Below are 21834 nucleotides of genomic sequence, written 5' to 3'. Positions count from 1 at the left end.
TCTCATCTCATTGATTGGACTCCAGTTGGCTGACACCTCACTCCAATTAGCTCTTGGAGATGTCATTAGTCTAGGGGTTCACATACTTTTTCCACCTGCACTGTGAATGTTTACATGGTGTGTTCAATAAAAACATTGTAACATTAAATTCTTTGTGTGTTATTAGTTTAAGCAGACTGTGATTGTCTATTGTTGTGACTTAGATGAAGATCAGATCACATTTTATGACCAATTTGTGCAGAAATCCATATCATTCCAAAGGGTTCACATACTTTTTCTTGCAACTGTAAATGATGTCACCTGCAGCCCTATGCAACACCACAGATAACACAGGGAGAATTCTCTGAGTACAGATAGTGTACAGTCCTATGTTACACCACAGATAACACAGTGATAACTCTATGAGAACAGATAATGTAGTAGGTGTTACCTGCAGTCCAATTCAACACCTGAGATAACATGGTGATAACTCTCTGTGCACATATAATGTAAATTATGTCACCTGCAGCCCTATGAAACACCACAGATAACACAGGGAGAATTCTCTGAGTACAGATAGTTTACTAGATGTCCCATACAGTCCTATGTTACACCTCAGATGACACAGTGATAACTCTCTGATAATGTAGTAGATGTTACATGCAGTCCTATTAACTCCACAGGTAACGCAGTGAAACATTTCTGTTTGCAGATAATGTAGTAGATGTCACCTGCTGTCCTACATAACTCCACAGGTAACACACTAAAAACTGTAGAAGTTCTGCCGCTGCACTCTGCACAGACCACAAAATATTGGCAAGCCTCAGGGACATTCTGTCTATGTGCAGCATCAGTGTGATGACGCTTGCACACATAGTGAGTGCACAGGTCTGGAGGCGGGTCCCACAGTGGAAGAAAATGGGTCCCATGCTGCTGCAGTGATACTGGAGGACAAGTGGCAAGATGACAGTAATAACAAGATGACATCGCCACTTGCTACACAACTCCCTTCCAATGCAATTTAGTCACAGCCTGCAGTGAGTCCCACAAGCCAGTTCAGGAATGAAGTGTAATGAGGGAAAACTTTCATGTGCCCTCCTGGAGACTTAAACTGTTGCCCAAATTGCCTGGGTGCTGGAGGGACCCAGCTGTGTGACAACCAGTTTACTTTCAGATGACTATTAAACCAAAAAAAGGGTTGTCCAATGCAGCCAGGTCCTTCAAGTCTGTTTTATTTAATACAGTAAGTTTAATGTGGCGTGTAGGTACAGTATATACATAAACAAAATTAATACATTGGGATTTTTTTATTTTATTTTTTTAAATATAATGGATTGTCTCTACAGAATTGGTTACTTATCCGTATAAAGCATAATATGAGAAACACAAGCAAATAGAGATTTAATCAATAATCGAGAATATTAAGTAAAATATCATAACTTACAACTTCCAAATTTTAGAGGGCATGCGTGAGCATCCATAGGAAAGTCTTCAAGCTGCATGGGGCATTCTGCTGAAATTGTCAATCTGTTCAAATTAAAGATGAAAGGAAAACAAAATTACATAAAATCCTGCCGGTGGGCATCCAGTCATTATACATTTGCTTACACATGACAGAATACAAAATATTTTGAAGGATAATAATATACTGTTGCACAGTTTAGCTAGTCCCCAGGTTTCTTATACCAGTGCCACACTGGTATAAGAAACCTGGGGACTAGCTAAACTGTGCAACAGTATATTATTATCCTTCAAAATATTTTAGGTTTATTATACAGACAGAAAAAAAAAGATGTGGCAGATTTTACCTGTTAAGTCCCACTGCTGTCAAATTGCATTTGCATGAGATCCTCCAATCTGTCTATCTCTTCATGTAAAGTACATGCTTTCTTCCCATGGCACAATTCCTCAAAGGAGAGCTCTCTTATCAGTGAGCCAAATATCTCACTGCTAGCATATTTATATGCTGGGCATGAAATGCGTTTTTCCTGAATTTCTTTTAAAACAAAGCGGACCCGCAATTTTCTAACAGGAGCACCAAAGGCAAAATAATAGAGGCCTGACATATTTGTAATGTGTACTTTAATTTGTATGGTACCAATGGTAGACAATAAGGCAATCAAGATTGCTATAGATACATTTGTTCCGGCACATTAGGAAAGACATTTATATTCTATTTATTCTTCAATGAGAGCTTCAATCATATTTAAGACATTCCTAACATAACCAGGAGGTTGTCCCATGCTATGTATACTTCAAAATACGTAACACTTCAAAGATAAAATGAAGTGGTTTTGTTCAAGTAAAATGCAGTGCAGAGTTCATCTATTAATAAATATAAGAAAATATAAAATCGCAAGTTTTAAGAACAAAATTATAATTGCAACAATGTAAAGGAGCTTTTCTCTTGAACTGTTGGGAAACCCATGAAATAGGTGGCCAATGGTATGTCAGCTCCATGATGCCCACATTTACAAGAAGAAAAAAAAGGCAAAAATAAAATGCCATATTACATTGAATGATGATTTACCCTGCCAATCTAAAACTTGGTTTTTCAATGAATGTTGCTTAAAAATACTTTTCCTCCATTGACCACAATTAGACTGCCCCCTCCCCCTCAGCAGAACATGAGGGCAAAATAGAACAGGGCAAGAGAAATTAAAATCTAAAGCAGATAATAGTACTATAACATTACCACAGTTTTGTGCTATTTCAACATTATGACACAATTAAAAGTTCAATTTTTTGAAATAGAACATTATTTAATATTCTCATATGTTAATGTTCACCCTAGGCACTTTTTGAACAGACACCCCACTTCCCTTATGCCACCAGACCGATGGAGGGAAGAATTTACCTGCTTTCAGATGCTCGGTTCTGGCTTCTTCACTCCCCACCGCCGGTCTTCACATGTCAACTTCTTGTTTGACTCTGACCATATGGGGGCGTCAACCTCCTCTGTGGTGAGTCACTGGCTGCAGTGGACATGTTAACCATGTCAAACTGAATGTTAATGCGTGAAGACCAAAGAACGGCAGTGGTGGCAAGGGAGCAAAGGAGCAGGAACCCAGTGGCATGGAGCAGGTAAGTATGCTTTCCCCACAGGTCTGGCAATGTAGGGGAGGGGTCTGACCAAAAGGCCTCCAAGGGTGGAAAACCCATTTAAATGGTTTTTTCAGGACCCCAAAAATGTTTCTGAAAAATAGAAATTTTATAAAATAAAAATAAAGAAACAAACCTACACCTGCTTTATCCCCTGCCAGTCTATTTCTGTTGCTCCAGCAATGACATATCTGACTACTTCATGTGACTACTGCAGGTAATTAATAAAATAATAAGTCATGAAAGGTAGCTAGGTAATCATTGCTGGAGTGAGACCAACTACCCCGGGTGACCCTTGAGGCGATGTCGAGTGTAGAAGGTGAGTAAGATTTATTTTTTATTTTAGCACATTTTAAGTTTTCAGCAAAAGGCTTAAGGCCATGGAAAAAAAAACTTTAGTATGCTGAAAGGCAGTTCATTTATGCCTTTATTCAGACTGCCTGTTCTACATAGAGATCAGTCACATTCTCTACCCTCACAGAACATGTGCATGGAACTGGCAGACAGAAACTGTGAATAAGTGCCAGGAGACAACATTGTATATTTCATGCTACAGTGGAGCTGTCCCTGTCCTGGCTAATACTCAGAATTTACAGATAAAATTCAACATACCTTTGTCCTTTTAAGTCAAATGTTGCTAGATTCCTTTCAAACTATATAGATTTTAAAAGAATTCTATACTATAAAAGTTTACATCAAAAGGTAAAGACTGCACAGAGCAAAGATTTCAAAGTTATCTTAAGGGCCCTTAACACGGGCTGAGAATCCTAAAGATAATCACTAACATGCGTTCATAGGAATGCTTGTTATTCATTATCTGGCGGTGTAAATGTACCGCCAATTCGAGAAACGCTCGTTCATTGGCTAATCCGATCATTTGTGCACACACAAAAATTGTTGTTGGCCGGCCCGTCAGCAGATGGTGCTGTGTAAACACTATCTGCTGCCGGCAAACAACGAGTCAGTACGGGGACAAGCGATGGCATTAGCAATCACTCTTCCCCATACTGTGGAGGAGATCGCAGTATGTAAATGCAGCGGTCTCCTCTACTAGTGAGCAGCGGATGGTCTGACGTCCCATGTCAAGGGACCTTTACTAATGTTACTGTTTATGTCTAACTGATCCACAAGTCATAGTGTTCTGTCTGTATACAATGGCGTCATGCAACAGAAGTCAGAAGTAATGTAATTAGGAAACTCAATTGTTTAAAGCCAGGAAACCTCTTTAAAGGGTTTGTCAACTGTGAATGCAGGCAGAGATTCTAAGTGTAAAATACTGCACAGCACCTATTGCAATGAGCCAGCGAACCTCCATTGGTATGCTTGTATAGCTGCAGACAGGGGCGTAACTACCATGGCGGCAGACCAGGCGACTGCTATGGGCAAGAGGGGGCCCAGTCTTAGTTGGGAACATCTCCTCTTCTACTGGGGGTGAAAACTTGGTCAGGACTCTACCCTCGAAATTAACAACTTTTAGCAAATGAAGCAGTCGAAAAATGGAGAGAGGAGATGTCAAGTTTTGCAAATAATATACATCTACTGTATAGAGCTACAGCTATGCTCCGATAAGTGGACATTGTGTAATAAATGCATGTGAGGCCTCTTTCACATCAGTGCTTATTTCCATTACTCTGCTCCTTTATAGGTGCAGAAAAAGGAAAAGAACGGCAGTGTCGGATTCAGCACAGAACTGAAGCTATACAGACCCCATTGACTATAATGGGATCTGGCACGGTTTCAATTCTGTGACGGAAGCCCCAAACAAAGCCTCCAACGCAGAAGTGAATGGATCCTTATACGCGTTGATAAATCATATAAATCAGTGATTCTTTTATCAGTACGGTGTGTTCCTTGGTTGTAAAGCCAGGCATTGTACAGCATACATAATGCATGGGATTAATGATCCAATGAACTCATATACAATCCTGTTTGCTTGACCTATCCTTGATGAATATGAAGACAATTATTAATTACCTTATTATGAAACAAATAGTAGTGGCTGGATTTAATAAAAGGACTATGATTGTAGAAGTCAAAGTGCTCTGTGCTTTGTTCCTAATCTCAGCTGCTGTCTTTTTTAGTAAGCATCAGGCTACAGAAGAATATTTCATACTTTGGTTTACATCCGTTTAGTGAAGAACACCGAGTATTGTTTGCATGTTAATGTTACAGCTCCAAGAGGCATGTATCAGGCAGCAAGAGACCGAAGAGAATTAAAAATACTAAATTGAAGCCGAGGCGTGTTATCCTCTAGGCAGTCTATGGCTTCCCAGGGGATATCCATTTACCATTCTTAATGTAATGTACTTTCCCTTCAGTGGCATGAAACTAAATGGGTCTCCTGGTTGCCTGCTTGCTACTGATTTGATTCTATGGTGTTAGATTCATACACTTTGCCTGATAGGAAAAGTGATTGCTTGAGAGTTAGCTGATATACATTAGTGCAAAAACAGCATGAAATGATTTTATGCAAATTTTTGACATTGTATGAAATGGTGGTGATCTTAAGAGTTTTTAGCACTTTCTGCTTTATGCCAAGATGGTTATAACTGTGATCTATGAAATTTTAAATCTGCAATGTAACATTACAGAATCTTATATATGGGCGATGCTAGGTTATTTTTTACTGCTGCTCATCTTTGGCTGGTTAATTAAAAATGCATAAAAATCTACTGTACATTGAGGTTAAGGTACATTTTGGAAATTACCTTTACTGACAACAGAAAGGCACATTGTATTTCAATACGTGCTGTACCATGTTTTCCAAAAAGTAAGTCAACAGGATTCAAAAATCCGGTGAGAAAATAGTAGTTGCACCTTTTATACATTTACAATCATTAATAAAGTAATTATTGGCCACGCATTACTAATCAAATGCACAAGATTCATTAATTATCAAGAAGTGTGCTTACTATAAGGTTAGGGATACACATTTTATAGTGCTAGTGTATGGTGTCGTATTGCAGCATGCTGCGACACAACAGTCACAAAAAAAAAACATCCAAGATGGATTTTTGTGCGATAGTCGTGTCGCAGTCGCAGCATGTCGCAGTGCGAGACCATAGAGTAGCGCTATAAATTATGTCACATGACATTAGATGTTGCATGACACATGACACTGTATTGCCCTAGCCTAAGGGTGGCCGAACATGGTGTGCAGGCTGGCCGCGGGATCCTCTAATTGCAGGGTTGCATCTGTGCTGGCCTTTTGAAACAATGGCAAGTACAGGTGTGGCCCCATGTCGGTGTCAGTGACTGGGGTGCCTAGGACCCACCAGTAAAATGTATTTTGGGGGCCCACTGTACTGATGCATTCAAATATTACCTGCTCACACAGCAGCAAGATGCTACCAGATGATTGAATACGGGGGTCCCTTCAATGACTTTGAGACGGTAGGTCCTGGGGAGAAGAGGATACTGGCTAGATTTCTGCTATACCTAGAAGTCCTCTCAGCTCTGGTCGTGTCTATAATAATAAACTGGGGAGTTACTTTAATAATTTATCAAGTGTTTTATGTGAACATAGGCTGGTTGAGGTGCTGTACATTGAATGTATGTATGTAGTGCAGTAAGTCTACTGTGTTATGTGCCACTGTGCAGGGGGTCGGAGAGAAGGGTCCCACCTTGCTCAGGAGCCCACCGGGTGATTCACCTGTATCCTTGTGGGCCAGTCTGGGCCTGCACCATGTATTGAGACTAGGGGCCCACCTTGCTCAGGAGCCCACCGGGTGATTCACCTGCATCCCCGTGGGCCAGTCTGAGCCTGAACCATGTATTGAGACTAGGGGCCCACCTTGCTCAGGAGCCCACCGGGGGATTCACCTGTATCCCTGTGGGCCAGTCCGAGCCTGCACCCTTAAAGCAGAATTTTGGCAGTTTAGTGTTCTAGAGCACTCAGGTGTTTGCCTACATCATGCTAAATAAAGGACATCTACCGTGACTTCAGAAAAGCAATTGTTGCTGCTCAGCACTCTGGTAAGGGTTATATAAGGGCATATTCAAACAATTTGAATTGACAATTTTACAAAATGAATATACTTTTATGGAAAAAAAAAAAAGCTGTGTCACCAGTTAGAAGGCATCTATCCTATGAGTCAATGTTCAACCTTTTAAATTGGCCTTAAATGAAATGTTTCAGCAAAAATGTTTTCTGCCAGTTAAAAGCAGATATTGACACATATCCTTTTTTTCTAATCTCTTTTTTATTTTCTGGTTATAGTTTTTTTAATTCTATTTCCTGAACATGATTATGGGGGCGGCCATCTTGCCTGAGCTGTTCTTAACTGCATTTAGAAAGCATTGCTTTATGGCAGCCCCATGGGCCATAGACACAATGGTCCAGAGGGGACTTCTACTATAGAGTTTTCTAGGCATGCTTTGTGACCTGTACAAGGAAAGAATAGATAAGCTTTGACAATATCCTATTGTGAATGGTGGACCCTGTTCTAAGGCTATTTTCACACTAGTGTTTTTGCTGGATCTGGCAGGGTTCAGCAAAAACGCTTCCGTTAGTGATAATACAACCATCTGCATCCATTATGAACGGATCCGGTTGTATTATCTATAACACTGCCAAGACGGATCCGTCATTAACTCCATTGAAAGTCAATGGATGACGGATCCATTTTCTACTGTGGCAGATTGTGTCAGAGAAAACGGATCCGTCCCCATTGACTTGCATTGGGGGTCATGCCGGATCCGTCTTGCTCCGCATCCCAGGACGGAAAGCAAACTACAACATGTTGCGATGATAAATAAAACCAATACTTTCAATCTGTTACTAGATGGAACGTGCAGCGAGTCTCCAAAGTGATGTGGGTTTAGTTCACATAAAGCATAGGTAAACAATTGAGAATAAGATAAAATAGTAAAAGTCCAGCGCCCTCAAAAACTGCCCAACCCGGGTTTCGCACCTATAGCATCATCAGGGTGCGAAACCCGGGTTGGGCAGTTTTTGAGGACGCTGTACTTTTACTATTTTACCATTTGCTTGTTTTATCAAGACTCTTGTGAGTATAATAAAATTACCTTATATACATTTACTGACGGTATTTCACTATGGAAGTAACACTCTGCCTAGGAACATTGATTGCATGAGTGGATACAGAGGGAGAGAAAACCTGACTCTATTCGATGTGCCTGAACCTGCTTGCCCTTGTGAGTATAATAGCGCATTAGTCTAAGATCCATATAGCGGTATTCACACTATTAGCGCACTTTGGTGTTACACAGGGCGTAAATCCAGAAAGAACATCTGTGGACCCCGGTCTTCTCGTGGTGTGGTGAGAGTGAATACACCTGGATTCTAAGAGCAGGAAAAACGCGCTGTCTCAATTGTTTACCTACAACATGTTGCGGTTTGCTCTCCGTTATGGAAATGCAACTAAATAGAACGGAATGCATTTTGGGGCACTCCGTTGTGTTCAGTTCAGTTTTGTCCCCATTGACAAAACTGAAGCGTTTTTTTCCGGTATTGAGCCCCTATGACGGATCTCAATACAGGAAAACTAAAACGCTAGTGTGAAAGTAGCCTTATCTTTCATTCTAATCCTGCCTGTAATGATATCACCTCTGTGTATATACAGTCAGGTCCATAAATATTGGGACATCAACACAATTCTAACATTTTTGGCTCTATACACAACCACAATGGATTTGAAATGAAACAAACAAGATGTGCTTTAACTGCAGACTGTCAGCTTTAATTTGAGGGTATTTACATTCAAATCAGGTGAACATGTAGGAATTACAACAGTTTGCTTATGTGTCTACCACTTGTTAAGGAACCAAAAGTAATAGGACAATTGGCTTCTCAGCAGTTCCATGGCCAGGTGTGTGTTATTCCCTCATTATCCCAATTACAATGAGCAGATAAAAGGTCCAGAGTTCATTCCAAGTGTGCTATTTGCATTTGGAATCTGTTGCTGTCAGCTCTCAAGATGAGATCCAAAGAGCTATCACTATCAGTGAAGCAAGCCATCATTAGGCTGAAAAAAAAAAAAAAAAAACCATCAGAGAGATAGCAAAAACATTAGGCGTGGCCAAAACAACTGTTTGGAACATTCTTATAAAGAAGGAACGCATCAGTGAGCTCAGCAACACCAAAAGACCCGGAAGACCACGGAAAACAACTGTGGTGGATGACCAAAGAATTATTTCCCTGGTGAAGAAAACACCCTTCACAACAGTTGGCCAGATCAAGAACACTCTCCAGGAGGTAGGTGTATGTGTATCAAAGTCAACAATCAAGAGAAGACTTCACCAGAGTGAATACAGAGGGTTCACCACAAGATGTAAACCATTGGTGAGCCTAAAAAACAGGAAGGCCAGATTAGACTTTGCCAAACGAAATCTAAAAAAGCCTTCACAGTTCTGGAACAACATCCTATGGACAGATGAGACCAATATCAACTTGTACCAGAGTGATGGGAAGAGAATAGTATGGAGAAGGAAAGGAACTGCTCATGATCCTAATCATACCACCTCATCAGTGAAGCGTGGTGGTGGTAGTGTAATGGTGTGGGCATGTATGGCTGCCAATGGAACTAGTTCTCTTGTATTTATTGATGATGTGACTGCTGATAAAAGCAGCAGGATGAATTCTGAAGTGTTTCGGGCAATATTATCTGCTCATATTCAGCCAAATGCTTCAGAACTCATTGGATGGCGCTTCACAGTGCAGATGGATAATGACCCAAAGCATAATACAGAAGCAACCAAAGAGTTTTTTTTAAGGGAAAGAAATGGAATGTTATGCAATGGCCAAGTCAATCACCTGACCTGAATCCGATTTAGCATGCATTTCACTTGCTGGAGGCAAAACTGAAGGGAAAATGCCCGAAGAACAAGCAGGAACTGAAGACAGTTGCAGTAGAGGCCTGGCAGAGCATCACCACGCACATAGCTGCGGACTAGCTAAAAGGGTGTAGCGATGTCTGTAACTTCATATCTATTTATCCATTCAATTTATAGATCACCCAGTTAGGATCAGTATTACAGTTCCAAATGAGTTAGAGGAGCCACGCAAGCGCACAGAGGGATAATAGATCCTCGGTCCAGCTCAGTTATGCGAGCGCAAGTTCTAAGTCCCCGAGCATGCGCAAAGCAGCCTGCTATCGGACGCCAGTGTCGCAACAGGCGCATGCGCAAAGAACAAAATGAAACGAAGGAGCTGATTGGACTATTGAGAGAGGCGGAGACGAGGTGACTATAGTAGTTAATCCCTGATAGGCTCCAGATCATTACGGTATAACGAAATGTATCCTGAGTGGATACAAATGAATTACATCACTGGAGGAAGGTCATAAAAGCTCCGGTCACGCCCACTACAGGAGCAGTCTGCCCGTTCCCCTGAAGACGCCAAGTGTTTTGGTGAAACATGTCGGGGGGCAGTGTCCTGTAAAATGTACGTTTTAAACAGCATCAGCTTGTAAACTCTATAACAATGCCTACCAGTTAAGCAGTCAGATAGGGGACATTGAGGAGGAGAGTACGCCAGCTACCAGTCAGTAATAGATAGGAGGGAGAGTTAGCCAACTCCTGTGACGGACCACAAATAGTGGTATAACAGAGCTGGAGCAGGGGCTGCTAAATACAAAGCAGCCAAAGCAGTGCTTATATATATATACTATAATATTAGATAGCTGGCAGTACCTCCAAGAGGTACCCCAAGACGCCAAAAAATTAATATCTGTGAAGTATACTAAAAACAAAAACATCATACAGATTACAAGCTGAGCTGATAAATTTTAAATTGTGAGTGTTGTGTGAAGCATTTTATCAATTAATACAATAAATGTTACGTTTTATTTCAAAAACACATTATCACACGTGTCAATTTAGAGACAGCCATTGATCCTAGAGATCATTTGAAAAATTCAAAAATTTGTGTCTCAACACGTTGTGAAGGATCACCCTAAAAGTAATATCACCAGGGATGAAACCCAGCGTGATGTCTATGCGTTCCAGACTTCAGGCTGGAATTGACTGCAAAGGATTTGCAACCAAGTATTAAAAAGTGAAAGTGTGATTTATGATTAGTATTCTGTCCCATTACTTTTGGTCCCTTAACCCCTTAAGGACCGGGCTCATTTTCACCTTAAGGACCAGGCCATTTTTTGGAAATCTGACCATTGTCACTTTAAGTGCTAATAACTTTAAAACGCTTTGACTTATCCAGGCCGTTCTGAGATTGTTTTTTCGTCACATATTGTACTTCATGACACTGGTAAAATGAAGTCAAAAAAATTATTTTTTTTTGCACAAAAAAATACCTAATTTACCAAAAATTTGGAAAAATTTGCAAATTTCAAAGTTTCAGTTTCTCTACTTCTGTAATACATAGTAATACCCCAAAAAATTGTGATGACTTTACATTCCCCATATGTCTACTTCATGTTTGAATTGTTTTGGGAATGATATTTTATTTTTTGGGGATGTTATAAGGCTTAGAAGTTTAGAAGCAAATCTTGAAATTTTTCAGAAATTTACAAAAACTCAATTTTTAGGGACCAGTTCAGGTCTGAAGTCGATTTGCGAGGCTTACATAATAGAAACCACCCAAAAATGACCCCATCTAAGAAACTACACCCCTCAAGGTATTCAAAACTTTGCATACATTATTAACCCTTTAGGTGTTGCACAAGAGTTATTGGCAAATGGGGAGGAAATTTGAGAATTTAATTTTTTTGTCAAATTTTTCATTTTAACACATTTTTTCCACTAACAAAGCAAGGGTTAACAGCCAAACAAGATTGTATCTTTATTGCCCTGACTCTGCCGTTTACAGAAACACCCCATATGTGGCCGTAAACTACTGTACGGGCACACAGTAGGGCGTAGAGTGAAAGGTGCGCCGTTTTGTTTTTGGAGGGCTGATTTTTATGGACTGGTTTTTTGACACCATGTCCCATTTGAAGCCCCCTGATGCACCCCTAGAGGAGAAACTCCCTAAAAGTGACCCCATCTAAGAAACTACACCCCTCAAGGTATTCAAAACTGATTTTACATACGTCGTTAACCCTTTAGGTGTTGCACAAGAGTTATTGGCAAATGGGGATGAAATTTGAGAATTTCATTTTTTTGCCTAATTTTCAATTTTAACCCATTTTTTCCACTAACAAAGCAAGGGTTAACAGCCAAACAAGACTGTATCTTTATTGCCCTGACTCTGCTGTTTACATAAACACCCCATATGTGGCCGTAAACTACTGTACGGCCACACAGCGGGGCGCAGAGTGAAAGGTGCGCCGTTTGGTTTTTGGAAGGCTGATTTTGCTGGACTGTTTTTTTGACACCATGTCCCATTTGAAGCCCCCCTGATGCACCCCTAGAGTAGAAACTCCATAAAAGTGACCCCATCTAAGAAACTACACCCTTCAAGGTATTCAAAACTGATTTTACAAACGTTGTTAACCCTTTAGGTGTTGCACAAGATTTAATGGAAAATAGAGACACAATTTCAAAATTTCAAATTTTTGGCAGATTTTCCATTTTAATATTTTTTTTCCAGTTACAAAGCAAGGGTTAACAGCCAAACAAAACTCATTATTTATGGCCCTGATTCTGTAGTTTACAGAAACACCCCATATGTGTTCGTAAACCGCTGTACGGGCACACGGCAGGGCGCAGAAGGAAAGGAATGCCATACGGTTTTTGGAAGGCAGGTTTTGCTGGACTGTTTTTTTGACACCATGTCCCATTTGAAGCCCCCCTGATGCACCCCTAGAGTGGAAACTCCAAAAAAGTGACTCCATTTTAGAAACTACGGGATAGGGTGGCAGTTTTGTTGGTACTAGTTTAGGGTACATATGATTTTTGGTTGCTCTATATTACACTTTTTGTGCAGCAAGGTAACAAGAAATAGCTTTTTTGGCACGTTTTTTTTTTTTTGTTATTTACAACATTCATCTGACAGGTTAGATCATGTGGTAATTTTATAGAGCAGGTTGTCACGGATGCGGCGGTACCTAATATGTATACATTTTTTTTATTTATGTAAGTTTTATACAATAACTTCATTTTTAAAACCAAAAAAATGTTTTAGTGTCTCCATAGTCTAAGAGCCATAGTTTTTTCAGTTTTTGGGCGATTATCTTGAGTAGGGTCTCATTTTTTGCGGGATGAGATGACGGTTTGATTGGCACTATTTTGGGGTGCATATGACTTTTTGATCGCTTGCTATTACACTTTTTGTGACATAAGATGGCAAAAAATGGCTTTTTTTTACACTGTTTTTATTTTTATTTTTTTACGGTGGTCATCTGAGGGGTTAGGTCATGTGATATTTTTATAGAGCCGGTCGATACGGACGCGGCGATATCTAATATGTATACTTTTTTTTTATTTATGTAAGTTTTACACAATGATTTCATTTTTGAAACAAAAAAATCATGTTTTAGTGTTTCCATAGTCTAAGAGCCATAGTTTTTTCAGCTTTTGGGCGATTATCTTAAGTAGGGTCTCATTTTTTGCGGGATGAGATGACGGTTTGATTGGTACTATTTTGGCGTACATGCGACTTTTTTGATCACTTTTATTACCTTTTTTGGGAAGTAAGGTGGGCAAAATTTCAATTTTCTCATAGTTTTTATTTTTTTATTTTTATGGCGTTCACCGTGCGGGGAAAGTAACATGACCATTTTATAGATCAGGTCGTTACGGACGCGGCGATACCTAATATGTGTAGTTTATTTTATTTTTTTAATTTTTATTCAGTGATAAATGTTATTTTTTTTTATCTTAACTTTTTTCACTTTTTTTTTACATTTTTTTGACCCAGACCCGCTTGGTTCTTGAAGATCCAGTGGGTCTGATGTCTGTATAATACAGTATAGTACAATATATATTGTTCTGTACTGTATTTTACTTACACTGAACAGATCTATGCTTTCAGCATAGATCTGTTCAGCACCATGGACAGCAGGACGCCTGAGCAGGCGTCCTGTTGCCATGGGAACCCTCCCCGTCTGCTCAGAACTTCGCAGACGGGGAAGGGTAAGCACAGGGCTGAGGGGGGCTCTCTGGGGGCTCTCTCCCTCTCCATCGGGGGGCTGCAAAGGCACAGCAGCCCCCCGATGGAGAGGGAGGGAGCTCCCTGACCGATGACAGTTAACTTTTTCCATACAGCGGTCCGTACGGACCGCGGTATGGAAAGGGTTAAACGGCTGACATCTGCACAGATGTCAGCCGTTTATACCAGGGTGCCAGCAATGTGCTGGCACCCTGGTATACCCACTAGAAGCCAACGATCATTCATGGGGAGGCGGGCGGGGGATCGCGATCCCGCCTGCCGCACCGCCCGCCTCCCGCAACGCCCCCACCGCATGCGACACCCCCCCCCGCACCACCCGCCGGCATCAAATCATGCAGGGGTGCAGGGGGGGGTGAAAAATATAGATTTTAGCCACTCTAAAGTTTCTGATCGCCGCGGTCAGGGACCGCGGGGATCAGAAACTGCAAAAAGCGCATCAAACCGCAGGTCTGAATTGACCTGCGGTTTGCTGCGATCGCCGACACGGGGGGGTCACATGACCCCCCCTGGCGTTGTCACAGGATGCCGGCTGAAGGATTTCAGCCGAAATCCCGTTCCGTTTAACCCCTCGGGCGCCGGAATACAGATTTTAAGTCAGGACGTACCGGTACGTCCTGTGTCCTTAAGGACTCGGGAAATAGGGCGTACCGGTACGTCCTATGTCCTTAAGGGGTTAACAAGTGGGAGGCACATATGCAAACTGTTGTAATTCCTACACCATTCACCTGATTTGGATGTAAATACCCTTAAATTAAAGCTGACAGTCTGCAGTTAAAGCACATCTTGTTCGTTTCATTTCAAACCCATTGTGGTGGTTGTATAGAGCCAAAAATGTTAGAATTGTGTTGATGTCCCAATATTTATGGACCTGACTGTATAAGCAGTTAACTGCAGTAATGTGATCTGTACAGACCAAGAAATGTAGCCAATTATTAGGCTTAGGCCAGTGTGAAAATTGCAGGATTTAATGATTTTTTATAGATAACATAGAAAATGAAAAATAACATTACCAAAATTCTTTAAAAATATGTGAAACATAAAAACATGAACAATAGGTCATTTTCTGATGACACGTTTCCTTTAAGGCATAATTTAGGATTATATATGCCAGTCACTATAGTGAGATGGCCTCTTTACAAATGGGAGTTTTCAAGAAAGCAAATATTCCCAGGAGTGGATGTGCCAATAAATTCAGTCTAAGGTTTAAGCGTTTAGTTCTTAGAGCACACAGACATTATACAGGTGGGTTTTCCACTGTGGACCCTCCTCTATGTGCCCGCCTTGTTTAAGAAGTCAGTCATGTTCATACACTATATTGACTGCCATGTAATGCTACATTTCCCCTGCAGCATCCATTATAGTGGAAATGAATGCCTAGACAAGTCTATCCCTGGAGTTAACAGACGATTAGCATACCAACTTGTCTTGACTTTATACGGTATCCCCTTTATGAGCCAACATTGAGTCCAACATAATATGGTAGGTTGACCAAAACTAATTTATGCATTTATATTTCTTTTTTTCAAAAAAGCATATAACCCATTCTAAAAGTGAATTATTGTTTCTGCAAAGACCAGGACCGGAAGTAGATATTTACACAGCTGGTGATCCTTTTTGTGTCATTTTGCTCTTTAAGGTGACTGTACATTGAGATGTAATTTTTGTATTGTCAAGACACCATTTACATACAGTAAAAAGACATCTTTTCCAATACTAAATTTACCTCTGTGCCTTCCTTTGGACTTTTTTCTAACTCCAGAACATCCTTTTGAAAAACTGATGTCCAGAATTTGATTACATATTCCAGCCAGCAGCAAGTTTATGCCCATTTCACTTAAAGGGGTTGTTTCACTTCAGCAAGTGGCATTTATTATGTAGAGAAAGTTAATACAAGGCACTTACTAATGTATTGTGATTGTTCATATTGCTTCCTTTGCTGGCTGGATTCATTTTTCCATCACATTATGCACTGTTTGTATCCGGGGTTACAACCACCCTGCAATCCATCAGTGGTGGCCGTGCTTTCACACTATAGTAAAAAGCACCAGCTTATGTGAGCTCCCACAGTCCCGGCTACCAGAGGCTGTCACTTTTTCCTATAGTGTGCAAGCACGACCACCACTTCCAGGTTGCAGGGTGGTCGTAACCATGGAAATGAGCAGAGTATAATGTGATGGAAAAAAAATCAAATAGTAAACTAAACAATATGGATAATAATAGATTAGTAAGTGCCTTGTATTTTAACTTTGTCTACACGATAAAGGCTACTTGCTGAAGTAGCACAACCTTTTTACGTAAATTTATCCACTAATGCACAGCAGTATTTAACTAGCCATAGAAGTAGCAGATTGGCACTAAATGTTGCTATTTAATATATGATCTGGAAGTAAGATATGGCCAGTTTTCCCTGTTTCTCATGAACTGATTATTAAAATAACACCCAGTTTGCAGAACTGTGCAGAAGTTGTATGGCAACCTGCTATGCCTTCTCTGGATTTGTGTCCTTAAAGGGGATGTCCACCTTTTAGATACCAATGACCTATCCTTCAGACAGGCAATCAATATTAGATTGGGAAGTCCAAAATCCGGCACCCCACCAATCACCTGTTTTGGGCATCCTTCAGTGCCGGAAGCATAACAGCGGATGGAGACAGAAGCAGAAGTTTCTGTGTAATTTGTAATGGCTGTGCCAGCATACTGAAGCTGCGCTTCCTTTTACCATGTCTACTACATTCAGTATACATTTTGAAGTTACTTTGTTTGATAAAAGATAATTGATAATTTTCTAGAAGCACCAATAATGAAATAAAGACATACAGATGGAGCCATCGCCAACTTGATTGATGAGGTGATCACCCCGCCAATGCAGGAGCGCTGGTGTCTCGCTGGCAAGTCAAATATAGCAAGTCGAATATAGTCTCTAAACAGACAACTTGCAGTTTAAAAATTACGGAAGCCTGAGATGCATAAATAGAAACACATTTAGGCAAATTAGTTGAAAAACATAGAAGACATGACATTTGGAAGCAGCTGACATACACAAATAACCAAAGACACTAATACTTAAAGGAACTGTATCCTTAAACAAGAACAAATAGAGGCTCAAGGTTGATTTATAACAAAAAAAATATATATTTTATCATAAATAGTAAAAATAGAATACCAGTAAATACTTTAGTAGGGGTGTTTTTGCATATACGGCAGTCCTTTTTTTGTAAATGGCAGTTTATCATGAAGTGGATTCAGAAGAAATAGAAAGGACAGACTTATACTCCTCCTTTGTGCTGAACCCACTATTGTCTTTGCAGACGTTCCTGAAAAACATCAGTGATGTTCAATTGATCTTCAATAAAAAAAAAAAAAAAAGCTGGGTGTGAATCCACTTTAAGCTATATCTGTAGAACATAGTCAGGAAAACCATGTTAAACATTTCTTGGAGAAGCATACACAGATCTCATGGGACCATTGCAAAACTTTGTATGTGTGTCTCCCCATAAGTTGTAGGATAAATTATTTTTACAGGTAATTTTTAATTAAAACAAAGTTGTGATCCACCTCACCCACATTATCCAATGTGGGTGAGGTGGATCATTTATTAAGACCAGTGATTGATAAGCCAGTCTTAATCCCTGTGCGTGGCCTCTACATAATTTTGGCACTTGCTGCCGCCGGCCATGTGACATGCTTTAATCTACTCCAGCTCCCCTGTGTAGATTAAGATAATTTTCCACTACAAAAACTGGCGTAGAAAATGATGAATAAGATGGGCCTGATTGCCCGCGCTCTTCCCTTTTTCCGTCATTTTGCAAAAGTGGCGTGAGTGGGGAAAAGTCACAGATTTTGCCGCAAAACAATTTTGTGACAAAATCTGCGACATAACTACGCCAAAAAGTCGCGTACAAAACATAATAAATGACCCTCTGTAATTCTCAATGTAGTTACAGCAGACAACTTGCATAAATACATTGCTAAATGTCCCCTAGACAGCTCTAAATTCTCTCATTCACATAGGGGGAGATTTATGAAAAGTGGTATTTATCAAGCCTTTCATTTTTCAGAATTCCTTTGCAAAATGGAAGGTGTAATCTGATTGGGCTCCCATGGGCAACTAAGCCAGTTTTCCTTTATACCTTTTTTTGTTAAATATCCCCCGTTTTATATATAACTTGCTGCAGCCACCAGTAAGGGGAGCTCATTGCCTAGGAAATTATTCAATTACCAATTAACTTAATTGAAGTTGTAAAAATCTCTATGGAAAATTCTATGGATTTATGTTGAGAACAGAAGAAGTTCAGCATAGATCCTGTCCCCTTTTCTACTGAACCCCAATAGCAGTGATGTGGTCAACCTCCATGGAAAATACACTGCAAGTTAATGCCATGTTTTAGCTGGCCATACATATATCCTGCTACACTGCTCCCTCAGCTGTGATGTTACACTGATGAGCAAAAGGGTAAGAATGTTTTGAACTTTTACATTTCAGGCTCCATATCTCACCATCCACCACAGCTTCTATTGTGAGACTACCATCATTTTATAGACAATCATCTTGGCTATCTCATACAATAATTAGACTTGCAACTATTTAGCATATGACTAGTTATGCAGATTCTTGTCATATAACTGCGTTGTTACTGTTTTGCTCCTAAAATTCTAAATTTTTATTATTTTGTAAATCCACCTTTGGCTTTCAACACTGCCTGAATCTTTCTGGGCCTGCTCTTTATCAGATTCAAGCATGTCTCAACCCAAATCTGTTCCTAGGTCTTTGTTACATGTTCTCAATGTTGGTGCATACTGGTCGACTCACTTGGGTACAAATACAGCTTTTTCTTCAACTCTACCCACAAGTGTTCAATTGGGTTAAGGTCTGGGGATTGTGAATGGCCAACCCAGCACCTCTACTTCATTGTCATTGAACCATTGCTTCACCAATGTTGACGTATGCTTCGGGTCATTTTCCTTCTGGAACACTGTCATTCTTTTTATACCCATAGTACTCGAGTGTATGAAATGACTCGGCTTGAAGGATACTCACATATAGCTCAGCATTGAGACCACCTTCAATCCTGGTCAAGTATCCAACACTTTTGGCTGTGAAACAACCCCATATTATCAGGCTTCCTCCACCGAACTTTACAGTTCCTTCAATTTCTCGATCCGTAAGCCCCCTTTTCAATTGTTTCTTTCAGTCCCATTTGCACCCATCAGAGTCCAGTCTATTGACTTTCATCTCATAGCTCCAAATCGCCCATTTCAAATTTTCTACTACCCACTTTTTTGCAAACTCGAGCCAACACTTCTTATGACAGTATTGAAGTTAATGGTTCTTCACCTTTTTTTGGGCCACCATTTCAAACTTGTGTAATGGACATTGCACAGTGCTTGAATGGATCTCATGCGATCTCACCATTATGAAGCATATGAGTCACCTCCTCTGCCCTGTTTATCACTCCAGAACTGATAGACCTTGTGATGACCCGACTTGTTGACTCGTATTCTTTCAACTGTCCTGGCACTTACATGATGCAGTTTGGCAATTTTGTTGGTGGAGATACCGCTGTCGATGGCTGCTCCTTGATTCGAACCAATGACCTTTCATTTGGGAGTCAAACTAATAACGCACTGAGCTATTAGGGAATGTAGGAACAGGTTATATTTTCTAGTATACAAGAAAAAAAAGATTGTTCCACCACCAGGAGTAAAACAGTAACAATGCAGTTACATGACAATAATCTGCATAACTAATCATATGCTAAATAGTTGCAAGTCCAATTTATGAGATAGCCAAGATGATTGTCTATAAAATGATGGTAGTCTCACGTTCGAAGCTGGATGGTGAGATATGGAGCCTGAAAGTCAAATGTTCAAAACATTTTTACCCTTTTGCTCATCAGTGTATGTAGTGCACCTGAACTAAATATGTCCATCACAAATAACAGTTTCATCTGCTTAGTAGTAGTTCCTTTTACCCACTGGCTAGGGCTAGGTTTTTTTCTGAGGGCATCTCTCTCTTTCTTTATAGGTAGGCACGCTCATTAGTGTTGGCCGAGCACCAAAGTGCTTGTGTGCTCTGGTGCTCGAGTAGAACACTTTCCGTTGCTCGGATGCTCTACAGAGCACACGCGCACAATGGAAGTCAGTGGGAGAACCCGAGCATTAAACCAGGCACCCCCTGCTCTGAAGAGTGTTGGGACTCTAGTTCGGCTTAGGAATCCCTGCTCTGACTCCATATATAGCTATGTCCATATATGGAATTAGTGCTTGGGGACACCCAGTGTATTTAAATCTAATTTTGGCACTATTTCTGAAAAGTTTCTGGCGGGATTCGAACTCACAACCTTCTACATTACAGCAAATAATTTTAACCACTACACTATATAGCTACATGGTCAGTGACTAGTAGTAAGTATTCCTATACAGCAGAAGTCTCATATTTTTTTTGTAATTGGCCATGCAGCTTTATAGTATAATGGTTAACATTCTGGGCTGTAATGTAGAAGGTTGTGAGTTCAAATCCCGTCAGAAACTTTTCAGAAATAGAGGCAAAATTTAATTTAAACATATATATACACTCACCTAAAGAATTATTAGGAACACCTGTTCTATTTCTCATTAATGCAATTATCTAGTCAACCAATCACATGGCAGTTGCTTCAATGCATTTAGGGGGGTGCTCCTGGTCAAGACAATCTCCTGAACTCCAAACTGAATGTCAGAATGGGAAAGAAAGGTGATTCAAGCAATTTTGAGCGTGGCATGGTTGTTGGTGCCAGACGGGCCGGTCTGAGTATTTCACAATCTGCTCAGTTACTGGGATTTTCACGCACAACCATTTCTAGGGTTTACAAAGAATGGTGTGAAAAGGGAAAAACATCCAGTATGCGGCAGTTCTGTGGGCAAAAATGCCTTGTGGATGCTAGAGGTCAGAGGAGAATGGGCCGACTGATTCAAGCTGATAGAAGAGCAACGTTGACTGAAATAACCACTCGTTACAACCAAGGTATGCAGCAAAGCATTTGTGAAGCCACAACATGCACAACCTAGAGGCGGATGGGCTACAACAGCAGAAGATCCCACCCGGTACCACTCATCTCCACTACAAATAGGAAAAAGAGGCTACAATTTGCACAAGCTCACCAAAATTGGACTGTTGAAGACTGGAAAAATGTTGCCTGGTCTGATGAGTCTCGATTTCTGTTGAGACATTCAAATGGTAGAGTCCGAATTTGGCGTAAACAGAATGAGAACATGTATCCATCCTCTGATGGCTACTTCCAGCAGGATAATGCACCATGTCACAAAGCTCGAATCATTTAAAATTGGTTTCTTGAACATGACAATGAGTTCACTGTACTAAAATGGCCCCCACAGTCACCAGATCTCAACCCAATAGAGCATCTTTGGGATGTGGTGGAACAGGAGCTTTGTGCCCTGGATGTGCATCCCTTAAATCTCCATCAACTGCAAGATGCTATCCTATCAATATAGGCCAACATTTCTAAAGAATGCTATCAGCACCTTGTTGAATCAATGCCACGTAGAATTAAGGCAGTTCTGAGGGCAAAAGGGAGTCCAACACTGTATTAGTATGGTGTTCCTAATAATTCTTTAGGTGAGTGTATATGTATATATATATATATAAGTTTTTAGCTATAATATTATTATATAGTTAGAATATATAATATATTATAATATATGAAATATATTATGGCTAAAAC

At 40.3% G+C, this 21834-nt stretch overlaps 1 protein-coding gene across 1 annotated transcript in view; it reads right to left on the bottom strand.

Moving 5' to 3' along the window:
- The window catches only part of GABRA5 (gamma-aminobutyric acid type A receptor subunit alpha5), a 271577-nt gene that overhangs the window by 102075 nt on the left and 147668 nt on the right, over nucleotides 1-21834 (bottom strand). Inside the window, exon 5 of the mRNA XM_040422321.1 lies at nucleotides 1424-1506. Coding sequence (XP_040278255.1) covers nucleotides 1424-1506 — 83 coding nt within the window. The remainder of the gene's footprint in view (nucleotides 1-1423; nucleotides 1507-21834) is intronic.

This window comes from Bufo bufo, chromosome 3 (assembly GCF_905171765.1).
Source record: "Bufo bufo chromosome 3, aBufBuf1.1, whole genome shotgun sequence".
Taxonomy (NCBI): Eukaryota; Metazoa; Chordata; class Amphibia; order Anura; family Bufonidae; genus Bufo; species Bufo bufo.
This window is presented reverse-complemented; position numbering and strand designations above follow the sequence as displayed.